The 25217-nt window shown below is 39.4% G+C and overlaps 2 protein-coding genes across 3 annotated transcripts in view; one reads left to right on the forward strand and one right to left on the reverse strand.

Moving 5' to 3' along the window:
- The window catches only part of Asb3 (ankyrin repeat and SOCS box containing 3), a 114877-nt gene that overhangs the window by 73991 nt on the left and 15669 nt on the right, over window positions 1-25217 (reverse strand). The window contains 1 exon segment of the mRNA XM_050123882.1: window positions 13138-13346. Within this exon segment, the coding sequence (XP_049979839.1) occupies window positions 13138-13333 (196 nt within the window). The 5' untranslated portion in view covers window positions 13334-13346.
- On the forward strand, window positions 16638-24900 carry Chac2 (ChaC glutathione specific gamma-glutamylcyclotransferase 2). Of its 2 annotated transcripts, XM_050123889.1 has the most exons (3): window positions 16641-16895; window positions 22067-22102; window positions 23335-24900. In XM_050123889.1, the coding sequence occupies exons 1-3, from the start codon at window positions 16761-16763 to the stop codon at window positions 23698-23700; spliced, it is 537 nt and encodes a 178-aa protein (XP_049979846.1). In that variant the 5' UTR covers window positions 16641-16760; the 3' UTR covers window positions 23701-24900. The 2 variants fall into 2 exon arrangements, with proteins under 2 accessions (XP_049979847.1, XP_049979846.1); XM_050123890.1 differs by lacking the exon at window positions 22067-22102 and having other exon boundaries at window positions 16638-16895.

Below are 25217 nucleotides of genomic sequence, written 5' to 3' on the forward strand. Positions count from 1 at the left end.
TCATCTCCACCTCCACAGTACTACCATGCCCAGAACTTTACCTGGGTGCTGGGACCCAAGCTCTGGTCCTCAAGCTTATAAGGCAAGCACTTCACCAGCTATCTTCCCAGCCCTTAAAAACTCCTTGTTGGGAGCATAGTATGACGGTTCTTGAACCCACAGATCTCCAGAGAAACCAGGAATATTAGACACACAGAACTGTCTTTTCAATGGGAAAGATGAAGAAAAACGAGTTTTCTATCCAGAAAGCTGAGAACTGGAAGTGATAAATATCCCAGTGATGTGCATTATCTGTTGGGCCAGGCTATATCAAGCTCTTACAACCAAGACAGAGGAGATGAGTAATCTAAATAAATGATCCTTACAGCCAGAAGCTCCCCCTTTCTAGACCTAGATGGAATGGGGAGGTCCTTGGACTTCCCACAGGGCAGGGAACCGTGACTGCTCTTCGGACTGAAGAGGGAGGGGAAGAAGAGAGGGGAGAGGGGAAGAGAAGAGAGGAGTGAGGGAAGGGGGAGAGGAGTGGGGGAGGTGGAATTTTTTTTCAATAAATATATATATATGAAAAAAGAAAGCATATTTAACAAATGGTGCTGGCATAACTGGATATCAACATGTAGAAGAATGAAAATAGACTCATATCTATCACCACGCACAAAACTCAAATGCAAATGGATCAAAGACCTCAACATAAAGCCAGCCACACTGAACCTCATAGAAGAGAAAGTGGGAAGTACACTTGAACGCATTGGCACAGGAGACTACTTCCTAAATATAACCTCAGTAGCACAGACACTAAGAGAATTAATAAATGGGACCTTCTGAAACTGAGAAGCTTCTGTAAAGCAAAGGACACAGTCAACAAGACAAAACGACAGCCTACAGAATGGGAAAAGATCTTCACTAACCCCACATCAGACAGAGATCTGATCTCCAAAATATACAAAGAACTCAAGAAATTGGACACCAATAGATCACATAATCCAATAAAAAAATGGAGTACAGATCTAAACAGAGAACTGTCAACAGAGGAATCTAAAATGGCTGAAAGACACTTAAGGAAATGCTCAACATCCTTAGTCATCAGAGAAATGCAAATTAAAACAACTCTGAGATTCCATCTTACACCTGAAAGAATGGCCAAGATCAAAAACACTGAAAACAACTTATGCCTGAGAGGTTGTGGGGTAAAGGGAACACTCCTGCATTGCTGGTGGGAACGCAAGCTGGTACAGCCCCTTTGGATGTCAGTGTGGCGTTTTCTCATAAAATCAGGAAACAACGTTCCTCAAGACGCAGTAATACCACTTTTGGGTATATATCCAAAGGATGCTCAATCGTTCCACAAGGACATGTGCTCAACTATGTTCACAGCAGCTTTGTTTGTCATAGCTAGAACCTGGAAACAACCTAAATGCCCTTCGACCAAAGAATGGATAAGGTAAAGGTGGTACATTTATACAATGGAGTACTACACAGCAGAAAAAAAATAATGACATCTTGAAATTTGCAGGCAGATGGGTAGAGCTAGAAAACATCATTTTGAGTGAGGTAACCCAGACCCAGAAAGATCACCCATGTGATCTCTCATTAGTGATTTTTAAACATAAAGCAAAGGAAACCAGCCCACAAATCACAATCCCACCAGACTACAATGAGGACCCTAAGAGAGACATACATAGATCTAATCTACATGGGAAGTAGAACGTAGAAAAAAACAAGATCTCCTGAGTAAATTAGGAGCATGGGGACCTTGGAGTTGAAGGGGAGGGGAGAGGCAGTGAGAGGAGCAGAGAAAAATGCAGAGCTCAATAAAAAATTTTTTTAAAGTGCCTTATCAGCCAGGCAGTAGTGGTGCATGCCTTTAATCCCAGCACTCAGGAGGCAGAGGCAGGCGGATCTCTGTGAGTTCAAGACCAGCCTGGTCTACAAGAGCTTGTTTCAGGACAGGCTCCAAGCCAGAGAAACCCAGTCTCAAAAAAAAAAAAAAAAAAAAGCCTTCTCACAAAAACAGTATTCCAGGGGTGATTGGATCCTCAATCAAGTCAATTTATTGAGAGATTCAGCATTATTTCAGGTATTACTGAGAGGAAGGAAGTTGGAGAGAAAGCGCCAAGAGAAGCATCAAGAGATTCAAAGACAGAATCCTGACAACAGGATACCTAGGCCAGGGTAGCCCTTGGGAAGAAGAAAAGGATGGACTCTAATACTGCAGAAAAGGAAGATTAATTCTTGTCTTGGTAGAGTTTCTATTGCCATGAAGAAACATCATGACCACAGTCGCTCTTAATAAAGTATAGCTTTTAATTGAAGTGGCAGCTTACATTTCAGAGGTTTAGGTCATTATTGCCACGAGGAGACTTGGTGGCATGCGCGCAGACATGGTACTGGAAAAGTAACAGGGTGTCACACACCTCGACCTGTAGGCAACAGGAAGTGATTTATCTCACTGGGTATGGCTTGGGCATATGAGACCTCAATGCCTGCCTGCACAGTAACACACTTCCTCCCACAAAGCCATACCTCTTAATAGTGCTACTCTCACTGGGTACCAATTTCTTTCAAATCATCATATTCCACTCCCTGGCCCCCACAGGCTTGTAGTAATATCAGAATGCAAAAATGCAATCAGTCCAACTTCAAAAGTTCCCATAGTTTCATATAACAGTCTATTTATTTAAAAGTCTAAAGTGCAAAGTCTGTAAAAGCAAAAGAAAAAAACAAATCACACACTTTTAACATACAATACATACATTATCATTCCAAAATGTAGGTGTAACATGATTGGGCCAGGCCTGCTTGTTTGTTGTGATTTTTCTGTCCTGCCAGGTATCCCACAACTTTTTAGCCCCAAAGAAAATCACACATAGGTTTCCATAAATTATAAGCTAATTGGCCCATTAGCTCTAGCCTCTCACTGGCTAACTCTCACATCTTGATTAACCCATTTTTCTGATCTATGTTAGCCATGTGGCTCAGTACCTTTTTTTAGTGGGACAGATCACATCCTGCTGCTTTGGTGGTCTGACCAGGAGAGGAAAGGAATCAACTTCCTCCTTCCCAGAATTCTCCTGTTCTCATTACATCATTTTTACCTTCTGTCTGGTTTTCCCGCCTATATTTCCTACCTGGCCAATCAGCATTTATTTATAACATGATTGACAGAATACAGACAATTCTCCCGCACCATGTAGGGAAGGGAGCATAGTGAGGAAATACTGGATCAAAGTAAGCCTAAAAACCAGATGGACAAACTCCAAACTCTACAGCTCCCTGTCTGATGTCAGCTCTTCAGATCTCCAACCCCATTCAAGTCTGTTGACTGCAACACACTTCTCTCTCTTGTGCTGGCTCCACTCCCCGTTAGCAGCTCTCCTCAGCAAGTATCCCACGGCTCTGGCATCTCCAACATCTTGGCGTCTCCAAGGCAATCTAGGCCTCACCTTCACAGCTTCAAGCAATGGTCTCTCTAGGCCTCCATTCAGGAACTAGCCTTGGAGGTTTGTTTACCTTAGTCTCGGGGACAAATTCTATAACCCCTTTCTTCTATCCTTAAATTCAGAAACAAGTGGCCGAAGCTGCCAAGTTCAGCTGCCTGCTGGGGCTAGAACATGGCCCCCTCATTCATTCAATTACATCTTTCTGTCCTTCACGGCCCAAACTGGCTGTACTAAAACTGGATCTCTAGACCTGGTTAAGCTCTGACTCAGAGATCCACAGCCTCTGCCTTCCCAGTACTGGGATTCAAGCTGTGCACCGCCACACTGGGCTCTCAGTTTTTCTTTAGTTCTTTTCCACAAGTTGGAAATTTAGCTGGTAGGGTCTTGCCCTGAGGTCATTCATTTCTGTTTATCTCCTTGAACACAGGATTTAGTTTTATTCCACTTTTTTGTGTTCCTTTACTCCTTAAAATTTTACAATTTGTAATTTACCCTGTTCAGCCTGCTTCTTTTTATTATAAATCTTCATTAGGGGTACCATTAATATCAAGAAACAGTCTATTAGACTGTTTCGAGATTTCCTCTGATAATGTAATTAACATAAAACTCTTCACTTTTGCCTCAGGCAGACTCTTCAGACAAGGGCAAAAGTGGCCACTTTCTTCACCAAAATACCACAAGAGTGATCTCTAGGCAACATACCAAAATTCTTCTCTGAAATCTCTTGAGTGAGTCCCCTGAGGTTCAAATAACTTTCCTAGTCACTGAGGCAAATTCCAGGCCAACGATGCCAGGTTCTGCTGCTGATTGGCTCCTTCTTTTTAATTATATCTTCACCAACTTTCTTTTTTCCATGGTTACCTTCACTGCCTAAGCTTGGATATGCTGAAACTCGCTCTGTAGACCAGAGTGGTCTCAAAGTCAGAGAACTGCCAGTCTCTGCTTTCCAAATGCTGGTATTAAGGTGTGCAACACCACACCCAGTTCTAAGCTTTTCTTTAGTTTCTTTAGACAAATTGGAAATTTAGCTGGGTGGGATCTTGCCCTGAGGTCACCACTCTCTTTATTCAATTTCTTACCTGTTTATCTCCTTGTTCAGCTCACTCCTTTACCTTATAAATCTTCATAAAAGTTTCCACTATAACCACAGGACAGAGTCTATACTAGGCTGTTTTTGAGATTTCCTCTGCTAATGGAATTAATTCAAAACTCTTCACTTTAGCCTCAGGCAGACTGTTGGAAGAAGGGCAAAAAAGTAGCCCCATTCTTCACCAAAACATCACAAGAACTATCTCTAGCACTACCACATACCAAAATTCTCCTCTGCAACCCCTTGAGCAAGGCCCCCACAGTTCATCAAATCACACTCAGCAGCACTCTCTTCCAAGCCCCTATTAGTATGGCCCATTGAGCATCATTTAAAGAGTTTAACTGCTTTTTTAATCCTCAGCCCCAAGGTCCATATTCCTTCAAACAAAGCATCATTTGGGTTGTCGAGGCAATACTCCAGGGCTGGTACCAACTGGTCTCAGCCAGGGCTTCTATTGCTGTGACAAAACACCAGGACCAAAGTCAGTTGGGAAGGAAAGGGTTTATTTGGCTTACGTTTCCACATGGCTGTTCATCACTGAAGGAAGTCAGATTTAGAAACTCAAACAGGGCAGAATCCAGGAGATAGGATAGGTGCTGCTTACTGGCTTGCGTCCCATGTCCTGCTCGCCCTACTTTCTCACCAACACCCCAGGCGTGTCACCTCCCACCATGGTCTGGGCCCTCCCCTACTGATCACTAATTGAGAAAATGCCTTTGAGCTGGATCTCATGGGGACATTTCATTAACTGAGTGTCCTTCCTCTCTGATGACTGTCGCTTGTGTCAAACTGACAAAACCAGCAGTAGTATTCTTAATCTAGTCATTTAATATTTTACATTATAACATTCACTTATTCATTTGCTTGCATGCACACGTGTACATTCATATGTCATAGCACACATGTGGAGGAGATCAAAGGACAACTTGTGCAAGTCAGGGGTCAAAAAGGTCATCAGACTTGACAGCAAAGCACCTTAACTCATAAGGCCTCTTTTTTTTTTTTAATCGACCATGAAGGAGGAGAAGGGGGAACCCAAAAAACAGAATACGGACTGTGACAGATGAATCTAATTGTATTTCAGAATATATCATAAACTCTCTAAGAAGGAACAGATAAAATGATGCCCTAAAAAATTTTGAAAATATTATTTTGACTACAAACGACTCATAACTGTACATAAACACTATACTGTAGCTAATAAGGGATTGGGTCTTTTGACAAGACAGAAATGAACAATTCTAAAACTATTTTAAGCATAGACTACATCAAACAATGTACTACAAATTTGCTGGAGAGAGAGGGTACATATAAGCAACAGAGTAAGCCAGAATGAATCTAGAATGTAAATCTAGATTACAGACATCAGTACGGAATCAGCTAAAAGTACTAACCTAGTATATACATATATAGAAATAACTATAGAGTACACACATGTACACATATGGGTTATAATCCATAAATACATTTTCTAGTTCTTTCTACTGAATGAGCTGAAGATCAATCATACACCAGTAGTATTCAGTCCCTAGATCTTAGTTTTAATTATCATTCTCCAACAAAAGAAATCAAGTAAAAATGGCTGATTCCAGTGTTGAGTCTACAAATACATAAAACTGAAGCATATTGGAGGCTGGAGAGATGGCTCAGCGGTTAAGAGCACTGGCTGTTCTTTCAGAGGACCCAGGTTCAATTCCCAGCACCCACATGACAGCTAACAACTGTCTATAATTCCAGTTTCTGGAGATCTGATACCTTTACACCAATCCACATAAAATAAAGTTATATAAATTAAAATAAAAAAAAACTGCAGCATATTTATAAGGTCTCAAAGTAAAATAAAGTACACAAGAAAAAAAGGTCAAAAAGACATGGAAGCCTACCTAGACAAAACTATTTAAAGCAAAAATAATAATATTGTATAAGGTTATGACCTAAAGTACAAAATATCCCTAAATCCATATAGATACAAATGGATCAATGAATGAATTAACGATGAGAAAGAACAGCTAAATTTCCCCAAACAATAATTGTTATAATTATAATTATGCTGACCTGCTCTGTCATCTGGGTACCCTGTCCCTTTAAGAGACAAGCTCTGATCACACATAATCTCCCCCTTTTGGCCAAGGGAGTCTCCATTCTCTCTTCCTTCCTTATTTGTCTATTCTTCTTCTGAAGAGGCAGCCTCTGTCTCCCTTCTTCCCTCACCCCTTCCTCTCTCTCTATCCCTCTAGCTCCCCCCCCATATCCCTTACCTCCCAGACCCTCCCAATACCCACTTAAAAAAACTCTCCATAACCAAGCTCTCTGTGGGACATGCCAGGGTCACCAGATCTATAAATCTTTCATTGGTGCTGTGAGATTTACGATTTTAGGCAAGAGTGACCCTGGCAGGCCCCAATGCAGGTGGGAGAAGATGTAGAGGGTGGGAGATAGACAGACCTGCCATACAGAGAGAGCTTGGGTATGAAGAGTTTATTTAGTGGGTATTGGGAGGGTATGAGAAAGAAGGGTATAAGAGGGTAGGGAGTATGGGGGGGGGGGAAGGAGGGGACAGAGAGAGAGGGGGGAGAAGGAGGAAAGGGAGCAGAGACTGCCTTTTCTGAAGAACAGATAAAGAGAGAAGAGGAAATGATGCAAAATCAGCTTGCCTTGGTGGAAAGGGAGATATTGGGAGTGGGTGGAGCTTGTCTCTTAAACGGACAGGGTGCCCAGATAACGGGACAGGTCATCATAATCATAATCATACCAATAATAGCAACAAAAATTCAAGGGTTAGAGGTTTAGTTCCATTGGTAGGGCACTAGACTAGCATGTACAAAATCCTGGGTTTAAGCCCCAGCACCATGAAGGGAAAATAATACTTTATATAGAGATTCATCCCATCAAGGCAATGGAGCTTAATTCACATCTCTTAAATGTAAACCACCAGTAAGATCTGCATTAATACACATCCTATCAAAAGGAGACAAAACGTCTGACACAGGGTTAGGAATGCAGTTCATAGACCAAGCTCCCTTAGCACTATGCCATCCACTCTGTTAGTGAAGGGAAGAGGGGAAGCAAGCGTGTGCAGAGTGGCCCAAGTGGAGTGCCCCTGGCAAGCAGGCAGTATCAGCACGTGATGTGCCTTATGCAAACTAGATAAAACACTGTAGAAAATTCTGTTTGGACAATGACTTGGATTAGGATTTTAATTAAAGACAAACAAATAAAAACACTATTTCAAGACGTTAATATTCAGGGTTAGAAGATTTAGAATTAGAAGAGATAGGCTACAATCCTGGCTTTGCTGGCTATAATTTGGATACACTTTAGGCAAGCTACTTAAACTTTCTATAGCTAGGTACTATAACCATGAAACAAGAACAAATATTTAGCTAAACTAATCTTTGTGGGATTCAGTGGAATTATGATTATACTTTGAATTCTATAAAACAATAAATACAGGTGATGTGTAATCATTTATGTACTGAAAGAGCTGAAATAAATTTAGTTAAATCTCTAAAGTATTATTTTAAGAAGATTTGCAGTGAGATGGCCCAGTGGGTAAAAGCAGTTGCCATATAAGCTTGGTAACCTAAGGTCAATCCTGGGAACCCACATAGAGGTGGAAAGAGAAAACCAAGTCCACAAAGTTGTCCACTGACATGCATGCACCATGGCATACTCACCCTCTCAAACACACATCATACAAACAGATGCAAACATGTGAATACACACACACACTTAATGACAATGATTAAAACAAGGATTCAGCCAAGCACAAGGCTGCACACTTGCAATTCCTGCACTAGGTAGGCTAAAACAAGAGGCCAGTGAGTTCAAGACTAGCCTAGGCTATAGAGTGGACTCTAGAGAGATGGGGGAGTTTCAAAACCCAATCTAAATTGGTTGAAGTTCCAATAATTAATTAGTTCCCTTACATCAATTTGTGAATTTTTACCGAAGGGACCTTTTAGTTTTGTACTAACTAGGCCATTAACTATCACTCTGACTTCCTTCCTTTCCTGACAAGAGGGCTACTTGAAGAAAATGGCTCAGTTTTTAATGAATGCCTCAGCCTCTGTTCATTTTTTCATTGAAGACAGAGTGGTTTCTGTGTCTCATCTACTTACTAAACTTTAAAGTAAGCTCAAAAGACTTCCGAATAGACAAGCACTGTGATCACAAAGGTCTTCCATAATCCTTGTAAGTTTTTGATTTCACTTGAGAATTGTGACTCTGTGAGCTGGGCCTGTGTCAGCCATTTGTGACAAACACTCTCCAATGGCACCACACCCTACATCTGACACAATGTATACTTTTACTTGTAAATAATAAGCTAGCTTATTACTTTTAACAGTAATGGTAGGAAACTGTTATTTTGGGTTTTACTGACCACTAAGAGAAAAACCAAAACTACATGGTTCTTTTTAGAAATGGATTAAAAATCAAGAACAGAACCATATCTTAATAATTAAGCTAAATTTGATGAGGCCAAATTTCAAAAGTACCTATCACCAAGATGGGCCAAGCCTGTGTCAAGGAGATTACATTATCAAACTTTAGCAATGCAAAGCACATCCCTTACACCAAAGAGAATAGAGATACCATGGAAACATGGGCTCAGGTTGCTTTGTTCCAATGGAGAAGCGGTTACATGAACTTTTATAGTCACAGACCAAAAGCATATTATACATGAAGACATTTTCCAAATATATTGGTGGAAACATCGGATATTTGGATTACAGCAAGATGGAAAAGGCTGAGGTACAGGTTTTATATGCTAACTGATAACATTCTTAGCTTTGGGTTGCTGGAAACTAGCAGTCTATTATGTTAATAGACCCCAAAACTTTGTTCCCAATAGCTAAAAGGATGTTAACTGAGATACAGATATGGGGGATTGAGAGTTGGATATTATTAAAAAGACTACAGACAGTCCTAGGTCATTTTGGCTCTTCACCTGCAACATTCCAACACTCCACAATCACAATGTGTAATCAGTCCATCGACCTCATAGAGTCTTTAATCTTAACACGAAACCACTTCCATGTTGAAACATGTTACTGGGTACAACAAATCCATATCCCTGAGCCTCAGTCACTCATAGTCAGCTTAAAGTAAGCCATGTTGGCACTGGGACATGGCTCAGACAGTATAAGTGTCTGCTACACAAGCATGCAGACCAAGTCTGGAACCCAGCACTGATGTCTCCCTGTTCCCACAGCATGATCCCTTGAGCTCACTGGTCAGACAGCCTAGCCTAATCAGTGCGCTCCAAGTTTTTTTTTTTTTTTCTACCTCAAAAATTAAAGTGAGAGCCTAGATAGCTAGCTCAGGGTGGAGAGCACACTGCTGCTACAGAGGATCTAAGTTTAGTTTCTAGTATCTACATCAGGCAGCATACCATCACCTGCAACTCCAGCGCCAGGAAACTCAAAGCTTTCTTCTGGCCTCTGTAGACACTGTACTCATATGCTGGTACACACACACACACACACACACACACACACACCAAAAAGAAAAGAAAGTTGGGTGCTACAGTACGAACATGTAATTCCAGCACAGGAAGGCACAGACAGGAAGCTCCTGGGCTGGCTATCCACTCAAGCTTAATCAGCACCTCCAAGTTTGGGGAGAAGATTACTACTTCTCATGTATGCATCTAAAAAGTTCATACTTTTTCAAATAAACTATGAAATAGATAGATAGATAGATAGATAGATAGATAGACAGACAGACAGACAGACAGACAGACAGACAGGTAATAGATGGTAGGTAGATGATAGATGGATGTGAGATAATTTTCTTTTGATGGTGGTGGTGGTTTCTTTGGGGATTTAATCTGTTTGTCTGTCTGTTTGTTTGTTTGAGACCAGCTTATACCACATAACTCTGGCTGCCTTCAAACTCATAAAATCCATGCCTCTGACTCTTGAATGCTGCAATTAAGGGTATGTACCACCACACCCCGGTTAATTTTTAAAAGACAAAAGAGGGTGGACAATTGATTCAGCAGTTAAGAACACTGACTGCTCTTGCAGAGAAAAAGAGTTGATTCCCAGCAACCATATGGAGGCTCACAGCTGTCTAAAATTCTAGTTCCAGGAGATTCAACACCCTCTTCCAGCCTTCTCAGGCAACAGGGATACATGTGGTATTCAAATATACCTGCAGACAAAACACCCATTTACATAAAATAAGAAAAGAGTCATTTAAAAAGACAAAAGTAAGTTGGTCATGGAAGTAGAAATTATAAAGAATTTTTTCTATATACCAGTTAAACAACAAGGAGCCTCAAAGGGATAATAATAGTTCAAGTGTAACATATAGGACGGTGTTTAAAGCCACCAGAACAATGAGGTCTAAGCAGCTACACCTTATGACAAGTGTACCATTACCAGTGACCTATAAGGCAAATATTATGGCATGGACAGCTACACTCATCCTCACTTAAAGGCAGCTCAGTACACCTGATGTGATGGCACAGGCCTAGAATTCCAGCACCCGGGAAATGGAAAGAGAGTGAATCAGAGTGCAAGGTCCTAAATAAAGCCATGTCTCAAAAAATTAGCTAACTACTATTAATGTCTACTCTGTTAAGTGTTAGAATGATGATACGGTAGAAAAAGAAAAAATAAGGACATCAGAATCAGACAGAAATTAGTTCAAACAAATAACCTAGTTAGTTTCTTACATAACTTACATAACTAACCTTAGATAGGTCAACTTCTCTGAATCCAAGCAAAACTTTTGGGGCTAATGTGAGAGTTAAAGTTGTATTTTAAGTTTTAATTACTGTGCTTAAAAGATCTTGAAAAGACAATGCCTCTAAGCTGTTAGCACCCACTTGTGCAAGGGCAGATAACTTCCTGGAATGCTGGGGGCTGTTGTTGATGTAAGATAACAAGCCCACATATTTTCACTTCTGTAAACAATATTGGTTGCCCCAACTTCACAGGATGTGCTTAGTCACTTGTAGCTGAGAGGTACTTAGGCAGGAAGTACAGCAGGATGGATGTTTGCACCAGACTGGACAAAGGAAGAACATAGCCTTCTAAGTTTTGCCTTTATAAACACTGGAACTAAGGTGATTGCCATTCCATGGGAATCCTGGGTACGAACCTGGGCAGTGTCCATCATCCTGCTCAGTATATAATAAAGTTTGCTTCAAATTTGGCTCAAAAAATGTGGTAGAGGTCTTATTCTAGCCCAGTGGGATTAACAGTAAGTTTATGCGTCACCTCTATCTAACAACAGATAAATAATGTAAGCCAAGCGTCTGGCACATGCACTACACCACAGCACTCCATCACCAGTAGTTATCTTCCATCCCCCTCTCTCCAGCACAGACTTCTTACTCAGTGGAGTGTTGTTTACACTTCACAGGCTGTCCCTGGAGAAAGAAGTCAGGCTGGCAGCACTGGCTGCTGCCCAGTACAGTCGAGGTCTTGACCATTTCGTATGCAGTAATAAAAATGTGAGCAATATCACACATCTCTTCCCATCCCACTCCTGCTTCACTTTCTCAAAAATGAGACACTCCTGCTTTTTTTTTTTTTTTTTTTATCAGTTTCTTATCTATCTTCCCTAACAATACAAGTAATATAAAGGCAGGTACTCTGGTCCATGATGTACTGCAAAAAAGTCCAAGTAATTGGAAAATTTTTCAAAAGTAAAGACAAAGAAAAGTATTCTAAAGATAGAAAGATTGGGGGCTGGAGATATGGCTCGATGGTTAAGAGAAGATACTGCTCGTGAAGAGGACCCAGGGTTTGGTTCCTAACACCAACACAGTGGCTTACAACCATTTTTGACTCCAGTTCTAGGGGATGCAATCTCCTCTTCTGCCCAGAGAGGGAACCAGGCATGCATGTGGTGTACATACATACATACAGGCAAAACACTCACACATAAAAATATTTTCATTTTTAAAAAGATTAGTCTGAATAGAATACTAGTAGCATTGTCCCTGTTGTTTTATTTCCTTTTCCAGACCAAAAAAAAAAAAAAAAAGAGTACATACTCTTAAGTAAATTTCAAATGCTGAAATTGAAACAGCAATCTACTCTGCATCACCTAACACAATTAATTAAAATAAAGGGCTGACATGGCAGTATATGCTTTTAATCACAGCACTCAGGAGGAATCTCTGAGCTCCAGGCTAGCCAGAGCTACACAAAAGTCAAAATTAAACAAAAGGGTTGGTGACATGGACTGGGGTAAGGATGCTGGCTACCAAGCCCGCTGCCCTAAATTTAATCCCCACATGAGGGAAGAAGAGAACTGGCTTCCTCAAGTTGTCCTCTGACCTCCATAGGCACACCATGGTACATGCTACATGTATGCCCCACAAATACAAATTACATAAATAAGTATGTCAATAAATAAATGTAAAATAAGTAAATAAAGTACAAACATTTCCATATAAAAGATAATATTCATAGATGTCTAGATGGAACATGATCCAAGGCAGAAATCTTACCATCCTTAATAGGATAAGTACTTATTTTAGAATTATAAAAAAGGAAACAAATGCTATCATTTATTACCATATTTTTATTTTACTATTTTGGCTTACATGCACAGTCCCACATACCTTGCCTTCGTAAACTTTACCTGTATGAAGTAACATCTGCAAACATTCTACAGAGTTGTGATAAGCTGCTTCGTGAATTGGCATCCATCCCCTGTTATCGGCAACATCTACACTTCGACCTTTTTTGAGCAGTTTCCTTAAAATTTTAACGTTGCCTTCTCTGGCAGCAAGTCCAACTGTAGAGCATGTGCTTGAGTAAGCTTCTGTAAAATCCATCCTTTTGATTAGTCTATAAAACAAGGCCAGAAGACAGTACTAGTCAGTAAAACATCACTGAACTAGATATCAGCACATCACAGTGGGCTTGTCTTAGCATCTCCCATGGAAAATAGGAGAATCTGTCATGCCACACACAGCCTCTGCTAGAGCCCACCCCAGATGTCTCGCAAGTCAGTTCCTAGCAATATTATTTAAAATATCAAGGTAGTTTTTACTGTTCAATCTTCCCCCTCTAGAAATGTCAGATCTTTCCTATGGGCTCCCTATTCACACCACACCAAGACACAGAGACTCCACTATTAACTACCACTTCTAAATCCCACTTTACTACACCTCCGTATGAAACAGTTAAACCCAAAAAGCCTTTTATGATAAAAAAGAAAAAAATGAATAGTGTCTACTGAGAAAAGCAAGGATAAGTAGGGGTCCTCGTTTTCCTACTCTTGTTGGTCTTTTCCAGAGAGGATAAACACTCGGAGCTCAATCCTTCAAAGTGTCTCACTGAATGAATACAGCAAAGGCAACAATCAGGGCGAGCCAGCCAGCCCAACCTCATACACAAGATCCCTCCCTCATCATAGTCACCGCCCTTCAAAGCTCATTTCATGTTCTCTGGCAACCAAAGTCCCACACAGATCTCAGCATAGGACTCTCACAAACCATCAGTATATGTTGGGCTGAGAGTCAGGATTCTCAGGGAAACAGCTCCTAAAAAGTAAACTTCTCAGTACTATCCCCATCCCACATTTGATTTCTCCTAATGGCTGTTGGGGGAGGACACTTGTCCGAAAATGCCAACATATCGAGTCCAATACTAATTAAAACTTTCTAGAACCATATTCTAAGTAATTTACCCAAAAAAGAGTTTGAAGAAAGAGGTTAAAAACAAGCATAAAATAATTCCAGTAAACTTACACATGGTCACCTTCAAAATAAAACTGTAACAGTTGAAGTTGATTCTATACTATGCCAAAAAAGCTAATAAAGCTATGAATTAATATAATTAGGTAGAAATGACCATTACAGTAAGTGAAGATATTTATAAAGTAACATTCAATTGCTCAATTAGCAGTAATTTTTTTAAGCACAAGCTAAATGATCAGCAGTGACGACTATACACTCACAGATCCTATCTCAAAGTGCTTACAGCCTCACAGGAATGATAGCTATATGTGGTCCAACACAGAAAATATAAAGTGTCATGAAAGTGGAACACACTGAAAGTCATATAGATAGAGAAGAATCTGTGTCTACTTGGTGAGGGATGTGAGCTGTGCTGTATTTAACAGGGAAGATTTCTAAATGAGACAATGGGCAGAAGACTTGTCAGAAATGGAAAAATCAGAAACAAAAAAAAAGAAGATATATAACCAAAGGAAAGGCACAATGAGGAAGACAAGCATGTCACTTTGCAAGAATGATTAAAGAAACAAAAAACAGTAGAAAAATAAGAGATAGCTTCAGGGCCAAACTGTAGGATACTGAGAGCTAACCTATGCTTTTCGGAAACATACTAACTTCTTGACAAAATAATTACAAATAAAAGAAAACAAATAACACACTAATGATTTATACGTGTTCATTTAGACAAAAGAAAACTTATTTCTATCCTAAAAACATACATACAGGGACTCAACTTTAAAAATAAAGAACAATATTTGAGTAAAAACAGGTATATATGAGTCCCTGTCCAACATTTACTGGTTTCCCTCTTAGCTACAGTGTTATAATAACCTGAAAAATAATAGAAATTAGTAATATCTCTGAGCTCCTCAAAGGAAAAAGTAGTCTAGGAAAAATCTGCTGTAAGAGCAGCAGCCTCTCCACCTCTAACGGCAACTCTGACACGAACTCTTCGAAAGACATATCCTGTCACAACAACTACCCATGCGCTAGTGACTCCAGAACACTTTCAAGATAATTATGGAAATTTGGATATAGGATGTTTGATGTTGCAATTTTTAGTAATTTTCTAAGCTTCTAAAGACATGTATAAGAGTTCAATGTTAGGGCTGGAGAGATGGCTCAGTGGTTAAGAGCATTGCCTGCTCTTCCAAAGGTCCTGAGTTCAATTCCCAGCGACCACATGGTGGCTCACAACCATCTGTAATGAGGTCTGCTGTCCTCTTCTGGCCTGCAGGCATACAAGCAGACAGAATACTGTATACTAAATAAATAAATGTTTAAAAAAAACATAGAATAAACAAAAAAAAAAGAGTTCAATGTTAAGAACCTTTGCCTGGAATATATGCTTTAAAAACCCCTACAGTTTAAGAGAATTGTTTTGTTTCCTTACTATTTAAGTCACTGTAACATCAGTTATGGCAACATTAGCTTGTTTTTCAATGAGATGCCAACGGAAGACATAAAACAAAACTCATTCTGGTCTTTGGGGTGCGGAGTGTGAGTGTTTATGTATGCATCACTTAATTTTCAGTGTCTGAGCAATTTAAATACATGACACATTATAATCGAAAGAATACAAAGTACACAGAACAAAGGAAAACTAAGAGAACAGGTTTTCCAATAGTCCAATAGTCACCTGAGATTCTACAGATTTTCCTACTAGAGCTTCTAAAATAAATTTTAAGATGCCCTGCTATAGCTCTGCAAGAATAAAGCTACCTGAAGCAGGAAGCAAAAAAAAAAAAAAAAAAAAAAACAAACCTTAAGCATTGAATCTAGATACAAGGACCCTCCTCTCAACAATCCAAGTTAAGTACAGTAACAATATACATCATCCTCCAAGTTCCCCATCATCAAACAAAACAGTACCCATTCATCTGAGAAAGGGACTTTACATAGCATTGTAAAAACCAATTGTGGAGTTTAAGTAACAGGACAGCACAACTGCTCTTCTCAGAGATGCAGAGAACGTTAACTATGAACACGAGTGTTCTTGGCAATTTGGATACGTAAGCAGCTTCCACTAGAATCTAGTTGCTCTTTCACAGGCATAAAAGTACTGCTATAAAATTTCTGCTTCTTGTGGGTTCTGCTACTCAGGTAGCTGTTATATGTGGGCAGCTAGCCAATTTTCAAGTCACAACAAAATGCCTACGTACCAGGTGTGGTGCCCGTATGCGTGTCCTATAAAACAGCACCAGTCACGCCTTCTCTTTTACCCACTCTCTTAGAGGGAAAAAAAAACGGGGGGAGGGGGAACAGCTCCAACCTTAGTGTCACTAGTCTCTGAAGAGTTGTGGGTAATGTAGTTCTCCCAACCGGCCCCGCCCCTTGACTTTCCTAGGCAGAAAAGATCTGTGGGTTCATAGAAGCTCTGAAAAGGATCCGGGAGACCGCAACCCCAGTGTGCTTTGCGCCTCACTCTTGGCCAGCGCGCCTGCGCTGCCTTGAGCAGCCGGTTACTTGCGTCAGCAGCAGTCCTGCTCTCAAGCCGTGGTAGCAGCCAGGGTTCAGAAAAATGTGGGTGTTTGGTTACGGGTCCCTCATCTGGAAGGTGGACTTTCCCTACCAGGACAAGCTGATTGGTTACATCACAAACTACAGCCGGCGCTTCTGGCAAGGCAGCACTGACCACCGCGGGGTTCCCGGCAAGGTAAGCAGCCAGCACCAATTGCCCACCTATTGGGCAGAGCGTTAAGAGGGTATAATGATTTCAGCAACCTCCTAGACCACCTGCCCACGACTCTCTCCAGAGCGTGGACACCCTAAACTCGCTTCAGAAGCCGGCCGTTAGTTTCTTAGGCAGAAGGCACGGGCATGGGCCCACAAGCTCGCACAAGGCTGCAGTGGCCCTTGTCTTGGCAACCTCTGTCTAACCACAAGAATTAATAAAGATTAATTTTCATGTCACCTCATAACATGTAAATTCGTTGATATGTCTGCATTATGCAAGGCTTTTACTGGTTTGAATTTATGTGAGCCTGTGAATGTCTAGGGTTTATCTTTCCAATGTTTTAATTTAAAAACACTAAGATTATAAAAGAACTAATTTCCAAGGTTATTTCCAATTTTTATGCCCACGGTGATTACTTTGACTGGGAGGTATAAGCAAAGTTATGTGAGGTTTGCAGTTTGTTATGAGTAATACAATGTAAAATCTACATTACTTTAATGGTTCCTCCTCCATAGTTTTCTTGGATTATTAATGTGAAATACAAATCGTTTTATCTGCTTTTCATTTTGTCAATATGGGTTCAGAGAACTAGAAGCAGCTCACTGTTTATCAAACCAGCTTTGCATTGGCTGTAAACAACTAATCTGCGAAAGAAAAAAGAAAACAAGTATGAAGTAACTAGTAACTTGTTTGGTTAACTTCTAACCTTTGGAGGACTACATTTTGAATGCTTCTATGTTCTCTAAAATACTCTCAAAACTCACTTACTCTGCTGGTATGAGTCTGTAATCCCAAAGAGGATCACAAGTTTAAGACCTGGGCCTCAAACTCAGAAATTACAAAGTGACTGGGGCTATAGCTTAGTAGAAGAACCCTTGCCTAGCACCTGTGAGGCTCTGAGTTCAATTCCCAGCACCATTTTAAAAAATAATCTAAAGTACAATATTCTGAAATGCCAAAAGCCAGTCATCAGAAGAGATTCTTGCAAAGGGAAAGATCAAGGTTTTGAAATAGTCTGTACCTACCAAAAAGATACAGACTTGAAATCATGAAAAATATCTGAGTTAGAGCCACCTAACTCGAGTTTGTCAATTAAGAAATAAGGTAGACTCTCCTGGCCTATTGGAACCCAGAAAGAGAGCAAATGTTTATTTACAGGCCAACAGAAATATCATAATCAAAGACTTTCCAAGACTATCATAAAACTGTTAGAGGCATTAAAGAATTAAACCAAAGAAAATGCCTTTTGAGTATCAATTTTGATATATATAAACCCTAAGGTAGGTTTTCATTATAATGGCCAAGCATTAAGCAGGCATGTATATGGTTATGACTGAATATTTTACTACTTAAGATCAACCAAAATATATGTTTCTTACATAACACATCAAGGTGTGTGTATTGCCAGGCAGACTGCTGGTAAGAAATTGTCTAATAAATACACTAGTTCTTTAAAAGTTTATGTTTTTATGCTCTGTGTATCACTTTAAAAAGTAAGGCTAGAGATCAGGTAGAGACTGGGGTATGCCATTAATCCCAACACTTGGAAGAAAGAAGGAAGTGGTTCTCTGTGAGTTTGAGGGCAGCCTGGTCTACATAGTGAGTTCTAGAACAGCCAGAGCTACATAGTGAGACCCTGTCTTGGGGAGGGGGGGGGGTGTCTACCAAACTCTAAAAGGAGAAGATACATTTTAATAAATAAGGCCAGTGATGTGGCTCATCAAGTGAAGGACAAGGTGTCCTCGGACCTCCACATACAAGCTGTGGCGCAGTGCACACACGTAAAGTAAATAAATCTACAAAAATAGAAAGAGGAGAAGAGATCTATAAAATCCGCTGTTTCTTTGTCCTTAAATTTACTGAGACTTGGGAAAGAAACCTAGGGCAGGGAGCTGCACCGACTAAGACTTTTACACCGTTTATTAAAAGAAAAAATCCATCCTAGAAAATTAAAGGAAATATTTAGTATAGATATGTTCCAAGTATAGTATTATGTTAAAGGAATAGACAAAAATATCATACCTTGACTTCACATTTTTTTTTTACATTTATCTAAATGTTAACCATCTGGACAAGAATACAATCAGTGACAGAACTATTCAATGACTTACACCAGCTCGGGTGTTACTCAGGCAGATACACAGATGTACGATTTACTCCACATAATGCAGTAGAGAAAATAATATGTTGGATTTCTTTCTAAGTTTTTGTTTGTTTGATTGTTTTTAGAGACAGAGTCTATGTATTCCTGGTTGGTCTGGAAGTCACTAAAGCTGACTTCAAATTCAAGAGATTCAACTTCCTCTGCTTCTTAGATAGCTGGGATTAAAGGCCTGTGCCACCATATTATTTATTTATTTGTTCCTAATTTATTTAAGCATATATTTATCACGAAACTGATTATTTCTCAACAAAGTAAAAATTTGACTTAAAGAGAGATTTTCTCCAAAATATATCATAACTGCAAAGCAGGAAGCTTGTTTTATCTTGTTTTGCTTGATATAGGTAGGATCCTATATAGCCCTGGCTGGTTTTGAATTTGCTGTATAGCGAACATGACCATAAATTCCTGAGACTCCTGCCTCTATCTCCAAAGTCCTTTGAGTACAAGTGTAAATCACCACAACTGGCAAAGGGATCATTTTAATGCGAAAACTGTGACCATTTACTAGATCCTTAGCTTTTCTAGATTAAAAGTATTCCTTATCACCCGATAAAAACACCAATCATGACTTATTAATAAAGCATCTTCAAATCACATTCGTCTTGAAAGACCTCTTCTTGGCTAATGGTGATGCACAGCTATAATCACGAAACTGAGGAGGCTGAGACAAGAGGACTGTCACTTTGGGGGCCAATCTGGGAGACATAGCAAGATCCTGGCTTGTCTCAAAAATGAAGACAGGAAAGGAGGGGCGCACCTTGTAGCTCAGTTCATACTAATCCCTACTGCCACATAAACTGGGGTGTGGGAGAACCTCACTCCTATATTCAAGAGATAGGAGAAGTGGGAAGATCAGAAGTTAATTCTAGATCATCCTCAGCTACGTAATAAATACCAGGCTAGGCTGGGCTACACAAGACCCTGTCTTAAAAAATAAAGACCTCTTTCGGGAAACCCACAGAAACAGCTTACTTGAGCTAATGGGAGCTCATTGACTCTGGACTGACAGCTGGGGAACCTGCATAGGACCAATTGAGGCACTCTCAATGTGGGGGACAGTTCTGTGGCTTTGGCCAAAGTCCCTGGGGCCACTAGCAGTGGGACCAGAATTTATCCCTAGCGCATGAACTGGCTTTTTGGAGCCATTTCCTATGGAATAATACCTTGCTCAGCCTAGATGTAGGAGGAGTGGCTTGGTCTTGCCTCACCTGATATGTCAGACTTTGTTGACTCCCTATGGGAGGCCATACCCCTTCTGAGGAATGAATGGAGAGGGGGGTGGCTATGATTGGTAATGTAAAATGAAAAAACTTTTAAATAAAAAAAAGACCCCTTTCTTCAGTTTCATTTCTCCCTTATCAAAGAAAGCATTTACAAACATACACTGTTTTCCAAAAAATGCTGAAACTTGTAGTGGAAGGTGGAAAGGAATGGGGTTTGTACTTTAGCAAAGCACTTTTTGTTTTATTCTGTAAAATATCTTGAAAGATTTAAAGCCACAAAGCTATTCTAAGCTTTCAATGGAATAAGAGAAAGCAAAACAAAAGGCAAGCAGAGAAATCTCTTAGACAAGTGAGTGACAGAAAAGAGTCAAACTGTGGTGAACTAACTCTGAAGTCAAGCTTGCAGAGAACCAAGTCCAGTTCCCAGCGCGCACAGTGAGGAGCATACAGTTGTAACTCCAGATCCCAGAGAATCTTCTCTGAGCTCACAGACACACCCCAAACACAGAAACAAACATACAGTTTTTAAAATATTCACTTATTTAGAATGGGGAGTAGTGGACATACACATAATCTTAAAAGACAAAACCCTCAAGAACTGGATGAGCTGGGCAGTAGGGGAGTTCTGCAGGCATGTCTCATTCCGCAGTCCATTTTTCCTTCTTCCATCCCATACATTTTGCCAACCTAATATTCCCAAACACTTCTTCTATCATGCCAGTCACCTGCTACCCAAGAGCTACAGGTTTCAGTTTCTAATTTCTCCCACATCTCAGAGGCTTCTTGTTTTCACTCTTCCACTAACTTCAGTTCTGCCTTTTTAAAACAGCCTAAGGCCCCAAAGAGGCAAGTATCTACTTCTGCTGCCAACACATGAGCTCCCCATTCCCCAAACTCTGCTCTCTGGCTCTACAAATCATCTTTTTGAATCATCTCTCTTACAGGGGATGCTACAAGCAGCAGTCTGGGAACACTGAGACAGAAAGATCACCAGGAATTCAAGGCAAGAACATACTGAGTTCTAGGCCAGCCCAGGCTATAGACTGAAAACTATCTCAAAAGAATAATTGATTAATTAAAGTTAATTAGTTAAAATGCACTTAGGATGGTCTAGTCCTGACAGATAGGCTGTCTCATATAAGAACAGCTTGAAAGAAAAATAGACCAATTCTCAGTCAGGCATGATGGTGCATATCTATATAGTCCTAGCACTTCACAGAAAGAAGCAGGAGAATCCGGAGTTGAAAGCAAGCCTTAGCTACAAAGCGAGTTTGAGGCCACTCTGGGCTATATGAGACCTACTCTCAAAAATAAATACATAGATAAAAACAATGTCAGTTCTGGTATTAGCCTCTCAATATCTCAGTGTACATTCATTTATGAAGGTCTAAAAACAGATACCTTGAAGCACCCTTTAGCATAAATACAAAGGTAAAGGTACCTCATAGCTACGAGAGAAAATCACTCATTCACTCATACCTGAGACCCAAATATCGCCTAGTAGTGTTTCTGAACCAATAGTTCACCATGAACCAATAGTTTTATTAAGCATGCTATTACAAACACCTATTATCAGGTTCCAGACCTACAGAATCAGATCTAGTAGGGGTGTGGCCCAGCAATGCTTTAATTCTTTCCCTAAGTAAAATCCTTCTTACAACAGGTATAGTAAAACTTTATTCTATGACTAGTTGCTAATGTTTAGTAATTTAATGACCTTTAATTCAGAAAAAAAAATATATTTTCTACCTTTTTCAAAACAGCCCGGAAGAGTTGTGACTCTTGTTGAAGATCCTGGGGTATGATATGCTTATTTTTTACATAGTATTAAATAAAATATGAACTTTGTGCATTTTAATAATCAGTGAGATTTTATTGGTCATCACAGAAAATTTAAATTAAGTCTAGAATTCTTTTCTGTATTTGCTTTTTGGTTTTTGTTTGTTTGGCTTGGGGAGGTTGTTTGTTAGCTTGTTGGGTTTTGTTTTTTGATTCTGTTTTTCTATCTTTTTGGTTTATTTATTGATTTATTTGGTTGCTTTGGTTTTTAGAGACAGGGTTTATCTGTGTAGCCCTCACTGTCCTGGAACTCAGTTTGTAGTCCAGGTTGGCCTTGAACTCAGAGATCTAGCACGTAAAGTGAGTCTAGAGAGAAAGTTAAAATCAGAAGATACAGTAACAACAAAATACAGCCAAGTGATATGTAATCTCCTTTTTAACTCTTCTAAGTGAGTCTGGTGACTGAGGATTTTGTGATCCTTTCATATTAAAGGGAACAGGCTCCCTACAGCCAGATTATGACTAAGAATTAATTAGAATGCTTATAGTTCTGTTGAAATTTGCCTGGAATCTATTATTTTTCAACAACAACAACAAAAAAAAACCCTAAAAATTTCTTAACTGATTTTATCAACAGCACTTGTTATAATCAGACGAATTTGAAGTACTCAAAACTTTAATGGACAGTGCCCACTTTCTTACACTTTAAACTTGGTTAGAAATTTGTGCAAAACAAAACTCAAGCAGCATCAGGAGTGGCAGGGCAAGGCAGAAGGATCAAAAGCTCAAGGCCAGCCCTGTTCAAAAAGTTAGTCCTTATCTGAAAATTAAAAACCATTAGTAACTCCACATATAATCTGTACTATAAAACCTTCCAGAGATTTATAGTGGGAGAGGCATCTATAAGTACCTTATCCTCAAACCAGTAACTGTATCTTCTAGACAACAAATGGCTTCCACAGAATTTCTTAATGACCAGCAAACACTTGGTATTAGCTTAAAATAAGACCTTATGTACTAATTTGATGGAATAGACCTATCATTCTATGCTTGATACAAGTCAATTACTTATTCAGAATAAAGGTTTTAAATGCTGTTTTCCTTAATTGTTGGCCATCTACCCCTTTGAGGTACTTGGAAACAAAATTCCATTGCCTTCTAAGACTACAAAATATCCTAGGTCATAATGTATCTTCCCCTACTTTGATAGCCTTATAAATACAAAACCGTAATTCTTTCCATTTTTCAACAGGGCAGTGTATGGGGTGTTGCTTACAAACTACCAGTAGGAAAAGAAGAGGAAGTAAAAACATACCTTGACTTCAGAGAGAAAGGAGGCTACAGAACTACAACAGTCATTTTTTATCCAAAAGATCCTACAAGAAAGCCATTCAGTGTTTTGCTCTACATTGGAACGTGTGACAATCCTAACTACCTTGGTCCTGCGCCTCTGGAAGACATAGCTGAACAAATTTTTAATGCAGCTGGCCCAAGTGGAAGAAATACAGAATATCTTTTTGAACTTGCCAATTCCATTAGGAGACTTGTGCCAGAAGATGCAGACGAGCATCTCTTCTCCCTGGAGAGATTAGTAAAGGAACGTCTAGAGGGCAAATAGACCTCAGTAGCACAGCCACCAGCTCCTCCACCAGGCAGGGCTGTTAGCCCTCAGAAAGTAACTTCAGTCCAAGAGAGCAGTATGATTTGGATATTTTTACTTGAAGACCTTAGTATTCACTGTTATAATTAGAGTATCATCTAAATTTACTGTTTATTTACAAGTGTCCTAAAACATGCTCATAAGATTTGCATACAGAGGAAGAAGGAGTTGAAGTTATACAAGTGATTTTCTAACTAGATATGAACATTTGTTCATTAGACATACAGGTTTCAAGTCACTTCCTGCTTTTATCAGAGTAACCATGGTTTATGGTTTATATGCTTAAAATAACGTTATTAGAAATATATGGTAATAGATAAGGTTCCTTGTTATTTCAGATTAAATGAAAGTCAAATTTAGGCCAAAAGAAATTGGGTTTGTTAACATAAAATTTTCCTTGGAATTATAATGTGTTATCTTCTCCTTTGGGGGGAAAAGGCATTTTATTAGAAAGAAAACAGTCTAGCACGAATTATGTAAATCACATCCACTAATGATAATGTCATTTACTTTGTATTTATCTCATAATGAAACTGGGAAAAAAAAAAGATTTTCTGATAATTACCAATTAGTGAAAACATAATGAAAATGGTGTTTGAAACAGGTTTAACAATTATCATTTCTCAAAGAAGTGTCATTTCCTGATTATACTATGTACATTTTGTCACCTAAAAGGATCAACTTTTATGTAGCTACTTAACAATGAAGCTAATTTTTAAATTATTGACTTATAAAATTAGCCTTGATTTAAGATAATTGGATTATTTCTTTAATATAAGGGCTCTAGAATCAACACTAAAAGACTTTCAGTTTCAGGGTGAGTCTCCTGTGAGGCTTACTAAGAACTCATCAGGTATCCAGTGTGGTGGCTCACACCTATTTTTAACTTGGGAAGTTAAAAGGGAAGAGTACCCTGAGTTCAAGGCCAGCCTAGACCTCCAGAGTCAGACCCTGTCTCAGAAGAGTAAGCCAGGCACAATGGCTCACACCTGTAACCCAATAACCCAATACTCTGGAAGCTTAAATAGGAGACTCCACAGAGTTCAGGGCCAGCCTAGGCTACAGAGTGAGCCCTTGTCTCAAAAAAAGCAAACAAAACTTCTCAACTAATACAGAAATATTTCACATGAAAAATAAAGTTGCCCTTTATTAATTAATAATTTTATGCTTATTATTGTTTATTAATTAGCCCCTTAGCAATTTACTCATATAACATTTTAAGTATTTTCTAATATTTAAGATTTTTAGTTTTCCAGGCAGTATTTTGCATATCTGGTACTATGAAGGTTACTAGCATTTAGTAACATCTAATAACATGATATGATGCAGTTTACACAGGGGACATATTCTCAGTTTTTAAGAACTGCTCTAAGCTTGTTTCTATCGTTTGCAGCCATTTACAAACATAACAAACACAGAAATCTCAATCTCTCTAAAGCACACAATACTACAGTATATCTAAAATATATATATAT

This window comes from Alexandromys fortis, unplaced genomic scaffold (assembly GCF_014885135.2).
Source record: "Alexandromys fortis isolate MF-2015 unplaced genomic scaffold, M_Fortis_MF-2015_v1.1 scaffold_210, whole genome shotgun sequence".
Classification (NCBI taxonomy): Eukaryota; Metazoa; Chordata; class Mammalia; order Rodentia; family Cricetidae; genus Alexandromys; species Alexandromys fortis.